Source organism: Ursus arctos, unplaced genomic scaffold (assembly GCF_023065955.2).
Source record: "Ursus arctos isolate Adak ecotype North America unplaced genomic scaffold, UrsArc2.0 scaffold_13, whole genome shotgun sequence".
In the NCBI taxonomy this organism is placed as follows: domain Eukaryota; kingdom Metazoa; phylum Chordata; class Mammalia; order Carnivora; family Ursidae; genus Ursus; species Ursus arctos.
This window is the reverse complement of record NW_026622797.1, coordinates 42,324,783-42,338,885: the sequence shown is the minus strand read 5'-3', so window position 1 is coordinate 42,338,885 and position 14,103 is coordinate 42,324,783. Positions and strand designations below refer to the sequence as shown.

The 14,103-nt window shown below is 34.8% G+C and overlaps 2 protein-coding genes across 4 annotated transcripts in view; one reads left to right on the top strand and one right to left on the bottom strand.

Annotated features, from left to right (window-relative positions):
- The window catches only part of CEP85L (centrosomal protein 85 like), a 161,300-nt gene that overhangs the window by 99,758 nt on the left and 47,439 nt on the right, over window positions 1-14,103 (bottom strand). For all 3 annotated transcript variants that reach the window (XM_048226184.2, XM_026504696.4, XM_044386278.3), the window contains exon 3: window positions 7,570-8,357. In XM_048226184.2, coding sequence (XP_048082141.1) covers window positions 7,570-8,357 — 788 coding nt within the window. The remainder of the gene's footprint in view (window positions 1-7,569; window positions 8,358-14,103) is intronic.
- Window positions 157-2,673, top strand: PLN (phospholamban). The gene has a single exon (XM_026504698.4). The coding sequence runs from the start codon at window positions 257-259 to the stop codon at window positions 413-415; it is 159 nt and encodes a 52-aa protein (XP_026360483.1). The 5' UTR covers window positions 157-256; the 3' UTR covers window positions 416-2,673.

The window sequence follows — 14,103 nt, the reverse complement described above, 5'->3', positions numbered from 1 at the left end:
ATCATGGTTACCCTCACCAAAAAAGACTACAGAGATTGATGTCATAAATACTAATAATTTGAGGAAGATGAATTAATACAAAATTGTGTTTTTACGTGTTCAGAGAATAGGTTACACACATGAGCCTAATCCATTTGCTATTTTTTACATTCCAGGCTACCCAAAAGAAGAGACTGACTGAGCTCACATTTGGCTGCCAGCTTTTTACCTTTCTCTTCACCATTTAAAACTTGAGACTTCCTGCTTTCCTGGGGTCATGGATAAAGTCCAATACCTCACTCGCTCTGCTATAAGAAGAGCTTCAACCATTGAAATGCCTCAACATGCACGTCAAAATCTACAGAACCTATTTGTAAATTTCTGTCTCATTTTAATATGTCTCTTGTTGATCTGCATCATTGTGATGCTTCTCTGAAGTTCTGCTGCAATCTCCCTCCAGTGATGCAACTGTCACCATCAGCTTAAAATCTGTCATCCCATGAAGAGGGGAAAACACTATAGAACAGACCACTTCCTAAATAGAAGAATTTCTTTGTGAAAAGGTCAAGATTCAAAACAAAACAAATTGTTAGCAAATGTATTCAACTGCGGGATCTTGTAAACATGAAAAGAGCTTTATTTTCAAAAATTAACTTCAAAATGACTATCAGTGTGCATAATGTAACTGCTGAATTCCTCAATAGCGCTTGTAAGTTTCTATCCCAAATCTTTTTTGAGGATGAAGTAGGGGTTTAGTTTTGAAACTGCACTGCTAACCAGTTCACTTCACATATAAAGCATTAGCTTCACTATTTGGGGTAAATATAACTTATATTGTACTGTAAAAGCCTCTGTGATGTTTATTAAGCATTTTTCAGGTCTTCACCAAGTACCAAAATAATCATTCAAATGAAGAGTCATCATTTGAAATAGCCTGCTGACTCCTCACATCTGTTATCTTTATTATCATTCAGAACTCTTTGTAGTAACTCTCATAACCTATATTTTAAAACAAACTATTCTTTCCTTGTACTACACTAACATTTTTTTAAAGTTTAAGAAGTAAGGCCATACTCTTACATAAATAAAATTTCTCTTAACTAACTTTTTCAAAGAATTACACAATTCTAGCATATGAAGGTAGACCATAAATTCGTTCTCTGTAGCACATTATGATCAGCAGACAAGAACTATTGGTTAATTTAACAGTTGACAGTATGATTAGCCATAATTACTAATACACTAATAGAACAGTGTCTAGCCTAGCATAAGGCACTGTAGTTGATCATCTAAGTACGTAACTTAGATGTCTTTGAAATCATGAAAAGACTTTAGAATGATTTTATAGATTGTCTTCTATTAACGTCATCCTCAATAGAGGCAAGGAGAAGAATTTCTAAAAGAATAAAAGTAAAATATATTCTTTCATGCATTAAAAAAATAATTAAATGTGGGGTTCCTCAAAATTAATTCTTTGATCACGTTCTGACATGAACTTTTTGTCCTACGGTTTTAACAAGATATAGCTATTTTCCTTAATCTGTCAACCAAATGGTCAATACCTATTTGGTAGGCCATTCTACCATGCTAAATTATAAATTCAGCAATGTTAATCTACAATTATTTTCTGGCTGAATGCATTTTCAATTTCCCCTCTGATCACTTAAAAATATATTCCAACTCATAATAGAAGTAAAACTTGGTACTGGAAAATACATTCACCAAAATTTGTTAATTTAACTTGATTCAGTTTAGAATTAGGTCTAAAGTGATTTATACCTATACTGCATAATCCAATAATTTTAACTTCAAGACATATTACCAGTATAAAAATTACTAAAAGAGTAGAGAACACATAATTTACTGTATGACTTGCTAAAATGTAGTTACTGAAAGAATCTGAAAAGTCGGTACTGACCTTGGTTTATAGCACAAGTGCAGCTAACAGATAGTAAAGGAGACACTGCTTTAAATTTTTTCTGGGTACCTGACAGGTACTGGAGATGGGGAGGGGGATGGTTTGGATTCATTAGTATCTGAGGAACAGGGGAAAAAGGATCTCATACTGACAGGGAAATTTCAGCAAAGCCTCATCTATGGGTTGGAGAGCCCTAATATCAACTAGAAAGCTTATAAATAATAAGCAATACCATTCACATCACTGGCATCAGTAATTACTTGTGAAAAAAGTAACCAAGTTCTATAATTAGCTGCACTGATGTTAATAAGTAGAAAGCTTGAAATGCTAAATTCTGTTCCTTTCATTGTATTGTTCATTATTACAACATCAACATCAAACTATAAAATGTGAAGTTATGGGGTTTTTCCCTAAGTAAAATAGAAATAAGTTTTTTGTTTTTCATTCTGACTTTAATAGAAATTAAAACCTTTTTCTTGAGGATTACAGAATACTGTAACTCAGATTACAATGTAGAACAAAAACCTATTCTTTAAATGGAACTTATTTATTCTGTTTATCATGGTATGTAAAGAGTAAGATATAATAAAACAGTGTATTTAAAATTTTTAAATACCAAATGTTCTTTCTACTGTAGAATAAATTTAATCTTAATTTACAGGGTACTAAAAATGAACTAATTTTTAAATGTTTACTGTTGCCCTTTATATTTTAGTTGGTTCAAAATGTTTATTTAATGCAAATCACCTATATTAAAAAGAACCTTCTTGAACTCAGTGAAATCGCTCTTTAATACAACTCATGATTGATATGACCATAAAACAAACATTATAAGCAGTTTTACTTTTGTAGATTGTTTTCAGTGACTTTTCTCAAAATAAGATCAAGATTTCCTCATACAGACACAAGAGGGCAGACCTACATAAAATAATGAATTTTCTACTATTTAGACTTTATTTCTTCTTTATTTTTAGTCTTCTGGCAAAGTGAGAAAATTATAAGTTTTAAAAAAAATTTGCTCTTCTGCTAAGTAATAGCACAACTTTAAGATTTATAAAATTATATGCCAATACTATGTAAAAAATTTGAACGGTTAAAAAAAAGTCAAACACATTCTAACTTATTAAAGCATGTATACAAAAACCAATTATATGCTTTTTAGCTACTGAGTGAATGTGTCATAATGTCACATCCTATCTATTTAGAGTGTCACAGGGTTCATATCTTTCAGTGCACAGTTACATCTTCTTAAACAGTAAAAACAAAAACCAAAATGGTACAAAAATAAGAAAACTTTCTTTTCGGAGTATGTAATAGAATACATAAAACACTCTCACGTTAAAAATAAAACTTTTTCATTCTTTGATCATGTTAAACAAAAACCAAGTCATTTAAGTCATTTTATCAAATTTTTATTTACATTTTTTATTTATATAAATTTTTCAGCAAAATATGCTGAAATCATTAGGTGCTAATATTTTGGCTGATCAAGCCCCATCATGATTTAAATGGAGTACAAAATTTTATCTTCCTTTTTTTAAAATGATTGCAACCCAGAACTTAGATACATCCTACGGAATGTAAGAGAAAGGGAGATAAACAATGCACTGTGAGCTCACAGGAATGAATCCAATGGATACTGTTGTGTGTAGAGTTATACACCTTCCATTCGCTTCCCCCGTTTCCCCACCTCCCAGAAAGATATAGAAGAGGGACATGGTAAGGGATACATTCTTTCCAAAGAGAAGACCAGACTCTGTTGTTTGTCTTTCTCTTCTGTCATAGTCCTTGTAGGGTCAGAGAGCTTTTGGGGAGGGTGGGAGGAGAGGGGTGACAGAACAAAGACCCAAAGGCAGTTTGCACATGGAGCTCTATATTCTAACCACCTGAAGGCATTCACAAAGGAAACCGTTTCAGAATGCACTACCTGCACTCTAGCTGAGTTAGTAGGAAATCATGGGACTCAAGGGACAGCAAGAGCATGAGACTGTGAGGCTGATTCAATGATTATTCCTAAGAAGAGCAAAACTTCCACATTACAATATTAACCTTTGGAGGGAGAAAAGCAGGGAAAAAAACTGTGCAGATCAAATGAGATAAAACACTCTTGAGAGCTACAAAGTTCTATATAAATCTATGGTGGTGTTAGACTATGACTCTCCATCAAAGTCCTTTCCTTAGTTGTAAAAAGAGAGATTTCTTTCACAGTGAGAGTTTAGGAGTTGTGCTTGAAAATCATACACATTCTCACAATTTATCAGATGGGCTCATCCTTATTTGGGCTCTTCCCTTTATGTAAAAATTAGACTAAAAGGAAGTCAATTCTTTAAAGTTTTTTACGAAACAACGAAGATGAGAACTTTTATAATAAAAGCAGCACTTGGTGGCTCCAATTAAGAATTGTTTTCTGTAATAGTCCAAGAAGGTAATGAGAAAAGAAGTGATCATTTAAACATGGCAACTGAAGTGTCTTAAGTTTTCTTTACCTAGTTTCATCTTTCTACTACAACACTTAGGAACACTACAAAGAGACAATCCCAAATACAGTTCATCAAAAAGCAGAACATCTCAGGGTATGTGCAAATGTTGTCCTCTAGTAGCCTTCTTCCTCTACCATGTACTAGGGAGAAGATTTAAAAATAAGTTTGGCTCTACAGTGCACCTCCAAGCTTCCTATCCTCTTTGCATTGCTTCAAGTTGGGAAAAACTTCAAAGCAGAGGGTTTTCCAAGCAGAATGAAAGAAGTAAATTAGTACTTATTCCTTTAAATTCATCCAATTTTCTCAGTTACCTTTCTATCACACCTACTTCAGATTGGAGTAGTATTTCCTCAGCACCCAACGGACAACTACAATTCCGTGCAAAAATGCCAACTGGAGAAATAACAGCCTGATCCCTGTTCTCGTATAATCACAAAGCATTTGAGAACTAAAATAAAATAGTATTTTAAAAATTAGGTTTCCGGGGCGCCTGGGTGGCTCAGTCAGTTAAGCATCTGCCTTCGGCTCAGGTCATGATCTCAGGGGATAGAGCCCTGCATTGGGCTCTGCTCAGTGGGGAGTCTGCTTCTCCCTCTTACTCTCCCTCTGTGCTTTCTCTCTCAAATAAATAAAAGCTTTTTAAAAAAATGATAAAAATTAGGTTTCCTATCTTTCAATCACTTGAACTGATATATCACAAATGTGGTTAAGTTGCTCTTTTCTGATTTGTAATTCAAACATCATAATAATGCTTCTTTTTGGTTATGTGGTTTTTATACATAATCAAGATTGCTCAGTACTGTGACCAAAACAGGAATAAGGAAGGCACATGGAATATGTTAAGGATTGCCATGTGAATGTAGCACATTCAGTTGTGTGTATGTTTGGGACTCAGATTTGTGAGGTTTCTAGATAAGTGATCTCTTTATCTTTTCATAGGATATATTCCCTTAATCTTTACTACTTTTTATTAGTAGCAGTAATGAATACTAATTTTAAATGTTTTCTCTAAGGAAAATTTTACAATTTCTGATAAAATTAATTAGTTTCAGAAAATTCTGGTAATAAAAAATGGATGATAGGATTTACAAAAAATTCTACAGATAATTGCTTTCCTAGTTAAAATGAGCTGTGGAAATTATCCTGGAATAGAAAACATTTCCAGATCAAGAAATACACACTTACATGTTACTGTAGGGGATACACACCACTTTTATTTATATGTGCTATTTTATAAAGTGCTTTCCTCAAACTGATTAATAAATCTTTTTTTTAAGATTATATTTACTTGACAGAGAAAGGGAGAGTGAGCGAGTGCACAAAGAGGGGGAGTTGGCAGGCAGAGGGAGAGAGAAGCAGGCTCCCCACTGAGCAGGGAATCCAATGCGGGCTTGATCCTAGAAGCCTGGGATAATGACCTGAGCCAAAGCAGACGCTTAACCGACTGAGCCACCCAGGTGCCCCCTGATACTCAACTTAATCTTTTTTAAATAAGCACATCTGTGCTTATAAACCTAAATACATTTCCAACACCACCAAAACTTTAAAAGTGACTTTAGTTCCACCTTCTCATTTCATAGATGAAGAAATGAGAAGACATGCAGATGGCCAACAGACACACGAAAAGGTACTCAACATCATATCAGGGAAATGCAAATCAAAACCACACTGAGCTATCACGTCACACCTGTTAGAATGGTCATTATCAAAAAGATAAGAGATAACAAGTATTGGCAAGGATGTAGAGAAAAGACAACCCTTGTACACTGTAGGTAGGAATGTAAACTGGTGCAGTCACTATGGAAAACAGTATGAGGAGTTCCTCCAAAAATTAAAAATACTACTACCATATGGTCCAGCAGTTCCCCTTCTGGGTATTTACCTAAAAGAAATGTAAACACTAACCCAAAAAGATATATGCACTCCCATGTCCACTGGAGCACTACTTACAACAGTCAAGACATGAAAGCAACCTACGCGCCTGCTGATGAACGAACGAAGAAAATGTGGTATATAATATACAATGGAATATGATTCAGTTGTAACAAAATGAAATCTTGCCAGTTGCGACAATATGAATGTACCTTGAGGGCACTGTGATAAGTGAAAGAAGTCAAAGACAAAAAATTTATATATAGAATCTTAAAAAAAAGAAAAAATCACAGAGAACTGATAGGTAATTGTGAGGGGCTGAGGGTAGGCAAAATGGGTGAAGGAAGTCAAAAGATACAAACTTCCAAGTCCTAAGGATGTGCAGCATAATGTCTATAGTTAATAATACTGTACTATATATGTGAAAGTTGCTGAGAGACAAAATTTTACAAGTTATCACAAGGAAAAAAAAATCTGAAACTATGTCTGGTGATGGACATTAACCAGACCAGACTTAGACTTACTGTGGTGACCATTTCACAAACATACATATATCAAGTCGTTATGTTGTAGTTATATATGTTAATGTAATGTTATAAGTGATCGGTAATGTTATATGTTAATGTAATGTTATATGTTAATTATATATCAATAAGAATAGAAAAAGAAACTGAGGCCCAGATAGAAACTCATCCAGGTTCTGAATCTGATAGAAACAGAAACAAAACCCAAGACCTCATACTCCCAAGTTAATGTTCTATTATACCATGCCAGTTCCTTTGTTTCAAATTTCTTTGAAATTGAATATGTGTTGCTTTGTTTATTTTTATGCTCACTTAACAAATGAGAAGGAGGGGCGCCTGGGTGGCACAGCAGTTAGGCATCTGCCTTCGGCTCAGGGCGTGATCCCGGCGTTCTGGGATCGAGCCCCACATCAGGCTCCTCCGCTATGAGCCTGCTTCTTCCTCTCCCACTCCCCTTGCTTGTGTTCCCTCTCTCGCTGGCTGTCTCTATCTCTGTCAAATAAATAAATAAAATCTTTAAAAAAAAAAAAAAAACAAATGAGAAGGAAAGTAAAGACTAAGTTAGGTACAACATTTTAAGTTTTTCATGTTAATAAGCCTCAAATAAATTTTTTAACTTTTGTTTATCAAAACAGTACTTTGGGAGTTTATACCATTTATGCTTACTAACTTGCAGGAAAAAGGAAGAGCCAAACAATCCGCATCGATGGACACACCGTCCTACGCTTCCTGCAAGTGTGCTACTGTACTCGTAACATCCACTGGAGGGAAGCAAACACTAGATTTTGAGCCTTACCTGCATTGGTGTTTCATTTTCTTGTCGAAACTCTTCAATTTGCTGCTGCTGCCAAGGAGCTAAACTGTAAGAGTCCTCTGTAGTTCTACTTTCCAAAGGGTTTGTCCGCAACTGCTCCGTCAGCCACATCTGTGTCCTCACAGAAGGCTGAATGGGAACTCCACCTACTGCCTGTTGACCCAGCATTAAATATTTTGGAGGTTCAAAAGCCTCTGCACTTGTCATAATGGGCTTGCTTTCAGGTAAGGCACTGTATGTCATGTCTAAGGTCGTTCTCCTAAGAGCGGAGGAAGAAGCTCTAAAGTCCTCTTTGCTACAGCTCTCGAATTTATATTTGCAGTCCAGAGTTGATGATCGTTTTTTATTTATTTCCTTGTCCTCTAGCTTAAGCATCTCCATACTATCATGTAAGCAGCTAGGCCCAATTGTTCTTAGTTGCGACGTTAAAACCTTGGCTCTCCCTGTCTTTTCCAAACCACTCCTTGATTCATCAGCATGTACAATGCCACCCTGGCTGCAGTTATCCGGGGCAGTGAGTTTGGATAAAGATGACCATTTCCGGAGAGGCCGGAAGTCCTTCATGTCTAGTGAAGAGTCCTGCTCCCCCCTACTGTGGTTTCCCAATGTTTGCATGAGGCTTGTACTCCATTTTGAGCCATCTGATGTTAATGATTCCCTGTGTTTGGAAACTGAAGCACTGGAGTTAGACGGCATGACATGGGCAGTAGGAAGAGTAACCAATGATCGACTAGGCTTAAAAGATAATGTGCCACTTGAAGTTGAATGATCTGGAAAGAGAAAAGAATGTCAAATTAGTTATAATTAACAGGGGAAAAAACGTGCTAAATGCAAAATGCCAAAACAAAAATGTGAATATGGTTTCCCAGAACAAGTTTTTCAGAGACACTTTATGAAAATGAGGTTGTTATTATTATTATGCTTATCTGAAGCAAACCAAACATATGTTCAAATATTATTTTCTAAAAGTGGACACATAATGAAATATATGCCCATTTACCACCTACTTACAGATCACAAATAACTAGAAAACAGGTTGATAGTCACCTTATTTAACCTAATTATTGTTACTTTTTTTTAAAAGAAAAATCCATCTCCTCACTGAGAGGTCTTATTCATCATCCAACACTGAAGCCTCTGAAATAACTCTACTAGAAAATGGTATTTTTCACAGTCTTTCCTAAACTTTGGAAATCTATGCCACACTCAAAATTTTGGCACATCCCCAAACTCTAATTCAAATCAGAAATATGGGTAAAGGAGATCCTGCAATAATGGAATATAATCAGAAAGCACTACAGCAATATACTTGCGGATACAGAGTAGTTCCTCCATTCCCAGTCTCCCTTAAATGGCATCATCAATGGTATGTTTCCCAAGCTAGAACTTCTGGAGTCTACTTAGACTGCTATCTTTCTCTGCACATTCACTAAATCCCTACGTTGTAAGCCTTTACTTCCAAAATGATGATACAGCTATTATCTTAGGTCAAGCCTTTACATATTATTCTTCTACACACAGTAACATTTTTAGTAGGCTCCAGGGAAACCCAAAGCACAAATAAAGAAAACTCTATTCCATGAACTTACCATCAACTGACAAATTATCATCAAATGTGTCAAATTAAAATTAGAGATTATAAATTTTTATCAGAGGACACTTCAAAAGGGGATAGCAATTGAAAGTGTGAGGGGAGAAGAGGTGAGTGGTGAAAGGCAATTTTCACAGTTTATTCTATATTTTTCCATACTGTTTGGTTCATACTAGAATATATTTAATACTAATTGTGAGCTTTGATGTCTTAAATAATGTGAAAAGAAATGATGAAAAGGCCATAAGAAAATTCAGATGAGAAAGAGCCAGACTAATCAAACAATGAAATTCCAGCACAGAATTTATTCACTTGGAGATGAAGAAAAAAAATATTACAGATGGAAGAATACAAGCCAAAGTATTATAGTGAACATTTATTTATCATGCTCAAGCTTCTCATCAGTTTCTGCAGAATCTTTTTATACTCAGGATGATTCCCACATTGTAAGTCTAATCTCCCAAAATTAATTTTAGACCTCACATTCCCAACATACTCTGCAACTAAGGTGCAGACATTCAGAAACACCTGCACCAGATTTCAGCTTGGAAGTGAGTCCCATAAGAAAATGGCTCTGTATGGAGCTACTATTTCTGGCTGATATGAGCAAAACTATTAGCCTTCCACAATGGCAGCACCAGCGGCAGACAATCAAGTTCTGGCCCAGCATGGCAGCAAAACTGGGCAATACTGGTATGTGGTGGGGCTGGAGAAGTGACAGTTCTCAAAGGTGATTTGAGGGATATTACCTGTAAGTTTAACCTTAAGCCTGGTTCTCAAACCTTCCCCAAAAATTCTATGAGGTACTAAACACCCTTAAATAAATTCTTCATTAAGCTTCTTCTGCTGATTAAGAACACTAACTGATCCAAGTATGAAGCCAGAAGAATGCAACTCCAAAAGAAAAAAAACAAATTATCCCATTTATCCTCTGTATGTAGTAAGTATCAAGAAAAGTTGCTCAAAGGAGCAAATTAACATTTAGAAAAGTTAAGTATATTTCTCAAGATCATATAGCAGTAAGGTCAGATACTGCAACCCTGTACTTAACACTGGCTGTGTAACACTTTAGTCCTGCTCCACACACCCAATCCCCATCAGCCCCAATACACAATCTAAAGAGAGAAAAATCTTTCGTTGGCTATGCCAACTCTGCTTCAGAAAAATGTGCTTGATTCTTTCACCCCCTTTCCAACCAGTCTGCCATATCTGAGGTCATACTTTATAAAAATTCAAGAAATGACAGTGCCTTGCATTATGTCATATTGCATTCAAACAAAGTGCAATGGAGATTTGAACCTGAACCACTGGATTCAAAGACTAGTATACTAGATACTGAATCACAGTGAGAAGACAAAGTTTTTTAAACAGAAAAAAAAATTGCTCAAGGTAATTCTTGAAAGGTAAAGATGAAACAGAACTATGTAAGTCTTCAAATGCCCCAGTAAGGAAAAAGCCTGGCCTTCATTCATCAAGAAATGTGATACCACTGAAAGTTTCCGAAAGAGTGAGTAACTTGATCAAAACATACTTAAGATGATTATTCCAGTAACAGTGTTGAGGACAGATTAACGCAAAATGATTGGCAACAGGAAGATTAACAGATTATTATGATAATCAATAAGAAAAAATAAGGGAATATGCTACTGAAGGTCAGTTCTAAATAGAAATAGGACAAGTGTCCCTAAAAGTGTATGGAATATCTGTATTAATACATTATGGTACTGCATCTGTATACCAACTATATAAGTGTGTGTGTGTGTGTGTGTATCTATACAAGTTTGTGTCACTATTACTAATGGAGAATTTGTATTAAAATCATTAAATATCTTTAACTTTAAAAAATACAAATTTGAAATTTTCCATTTTTTACATTTAAAAAACTTTGTAAGTAAAGATGAATTGTAAAGGTTAAATGTAACAGTTTTTAAAATTAGTCTTTTTAGATTCAAATCCTAGCTCTACCACTTAGTGCCATATGTTCAAACAACTTATTTAACCTCCTTGCATCACAGTCCCCTCATCTATAAAACGGACAGAACAACAGTGAAGATTAAATGAAAAAACACACATAAAGGACCCAGAAGAATTTCTGGAACAAAGAAAAAAAATAGTTATTATTACATGATTGAAAAAGCTAAGTAAACGTTATTCCGTCATATAACAGACAAAAGACTAAATATCCATAGGATACAAGGAACTCCAATAAAATTAAAAACAAAACAAAACCTAACAACCCAATTTTAAAACAGGCAAAGGAAATCAGAAAGCAAATCACAAGAAATGCAAATGAAGAATGCATGTTAAAAAAAAAAAAAAAAGATGTTAGGGGCATCTGGGTGGCTCAGTCAGTTAAGCATCTGCCTTCAGCTCAGGTCATGATCTTCGGGGTCTAGAGCCCTGAGTCAGGCTCCCCGCTGGGAGCCTGCTCTCCCTTTCCCTCTGCCCCTCCTTCCTGCTCATGCTCCTGCTCTCTCTCTCCCAAATAAATAAAATCTTCAAAAAAACCCAAAAGATGTTCAAACTCATTAATAGTTAAAGTATGTTCCCTATCCGATTCATCAGATTATTAAAGGCTATAATATCCTACAATGATGAGAAAATAAACTGTTATACCCTTTGAGAGAAGAGAGGCAATCTGTTTATATACATCAATATTTAAAATATGCAAGCATATAAGCAAATATACGTGAATACATACATACATACATACATACATACATATATATTCATGAGCAGAGAAACGGTCGGGGAAGAATACATCCAAAACTTAATAATAAACAAAGGCATAGCCCTCTCATCATGGAAAGAAGAGAAAAGGAGAAAGATGTTTTCATATTTAACTTTTACAATGTCTTAATTTCTTTCAAGGAGCATAACCTTACCATTTGGTCAAACTATTGCAAAGATGTTTTGTTTTGTGACCTCAAAGAGTTTAAAATATCTCAAATAACACTGTTACTTAAGTATGAATAATATATCAGGTGACTACCTCACTTTCCATGCCACAGCTGAAACCTCTGAGACCACACATCACCAGTCTTGGCTGCTACTTATATCTAATAACGTGTTACTTTCCTGTCTACCTTTGCTAGCTCAGTATTTCCCAACTGCGTGGAAAATCAATAATTGGTGATAAAAACCAATTCAACATCATACTAGTATTTCCTCCTACAAATCTGAAAATAATTAATATATGCTATTCAAAGAACATTACACTGAGAACAGAACTTACTCCTAAAAGTCACTTATCTGAATTTCTCAAACTTTAACATACAAAAACAATTACCTGGGATCTGGAGCCCTACTCCAAGAGATCCAGATTCAGTTAAAGTAGAGAGGGGACCAGAAAATATCACTGATGAATAAGTGATTCTCTGTTCTATTCACTACAACATCACTACGTCTGGGTCTAATTCCAGTTCTGAAGCTTTCAAGCTTAAATATTCCAAGTTCAACTATCACCAGTATCTGAGTTCTAGTGTACAAACTGATTTACTGTGACTTTCAGAATTCAGTACTGCCAAAATAAAGGATTAAAGCCTAGTCTATTCACACACATAAGCACATACATACACATGCACATACAACATGAAATAATGAAGAAAAATTAAATATTTGATAGCATGAATATCTAGAAAAAGGACCATTATATCTCAGAGATGAGTCCAGAAAATATTAATTTAAAACCTTAAAAATGTTATTTTTGCCCTAATGAAACAGAGGTAATTAGAGAAAGATGTAATCCAATTCCTAATGTGCTTCATTATACTATCTAATTGCAGCCACAAATCCCAAATGCAAGTTATTACAATGGCATCTGGCCCACATCTAAGTTACCACAGTGAAATCTGAAACCAGCAAAGGGTAGTCCTTTTAAAAACCAGAGGATAGGGTCTATAGCATTCACAGAGAGCACAGTACAGCTAATGGTTTCAGACAGATTTCGGCTTGCAAGGGAAAAACAAAAGAGGAGGACTTTGCTGTAACCTGACTATATAAGTGAATATTTAAGATAATGTATTCTGAATTCTGAACAAAATCTCAACCTTTTGTTTCACTGTCATGTTATTGTTATCTGGCAATAGATGAATACATTGATTCTATCTTTTCTTGTATTATAGTCTCTCTCTCTCTCTTCTACCCTTCTTAAATAAAAGTAAATAAATTCAAAAAAGACCACACCCTTCAGACCTATATTACAACAATAAAACACAAGTCTTTATATTAAAAAAAATTAATCAGCAAACTATATAACCCTGTATAAAAATATTTTTATTTAAAATGTAACTACTTAGGAGCACCTGGATGGCTCAGTTGGTTAAGTGTCCAACTCTTGAATTCAGCTCAGGTCATGATCTCAGGGTCATGAGATCAGGACCCACATCGAGCTCCATGCTAGGTGTGGAGCCTGCCTAAGATTCTCTCTCTCCCGCTCTGTGTCTCCCAACTTGCACGGACATTCTCAATCTCTCGAATAAAATAAATACAATACAATACAATACAATAAAATAAATAAAATAAAATAAATAAAATAAAATAAATAAAATAAAATAAAATAAAAGTAAAGTAAAGTAAAATGTAACTGCTCAATATATTTGTCAATATGAAATATTATAACAAATATTACATTTTTAAATAAAAAATTTAACTCTAACCCAACAACAATAAAGTTTTATACAACAGCATACCTTTTTTCCCCTCCTGCTAATGCCATAATCGTATCAGAAAAAAAAATTTTTATGCCACGTGTAACCCCATCCTTTTTTTTAACAACAAATGAATATTTCTAAGCATTCCCTGTATTTTTATAAATATTTAAAAAATAGTCTAAACTACATCCTGGTAGGTAAAGAGCTATATAAAGAAATTCAACAATAATTCAACCAAAGAATCTCCTAGGAATGTATTATGTACAAGGCACT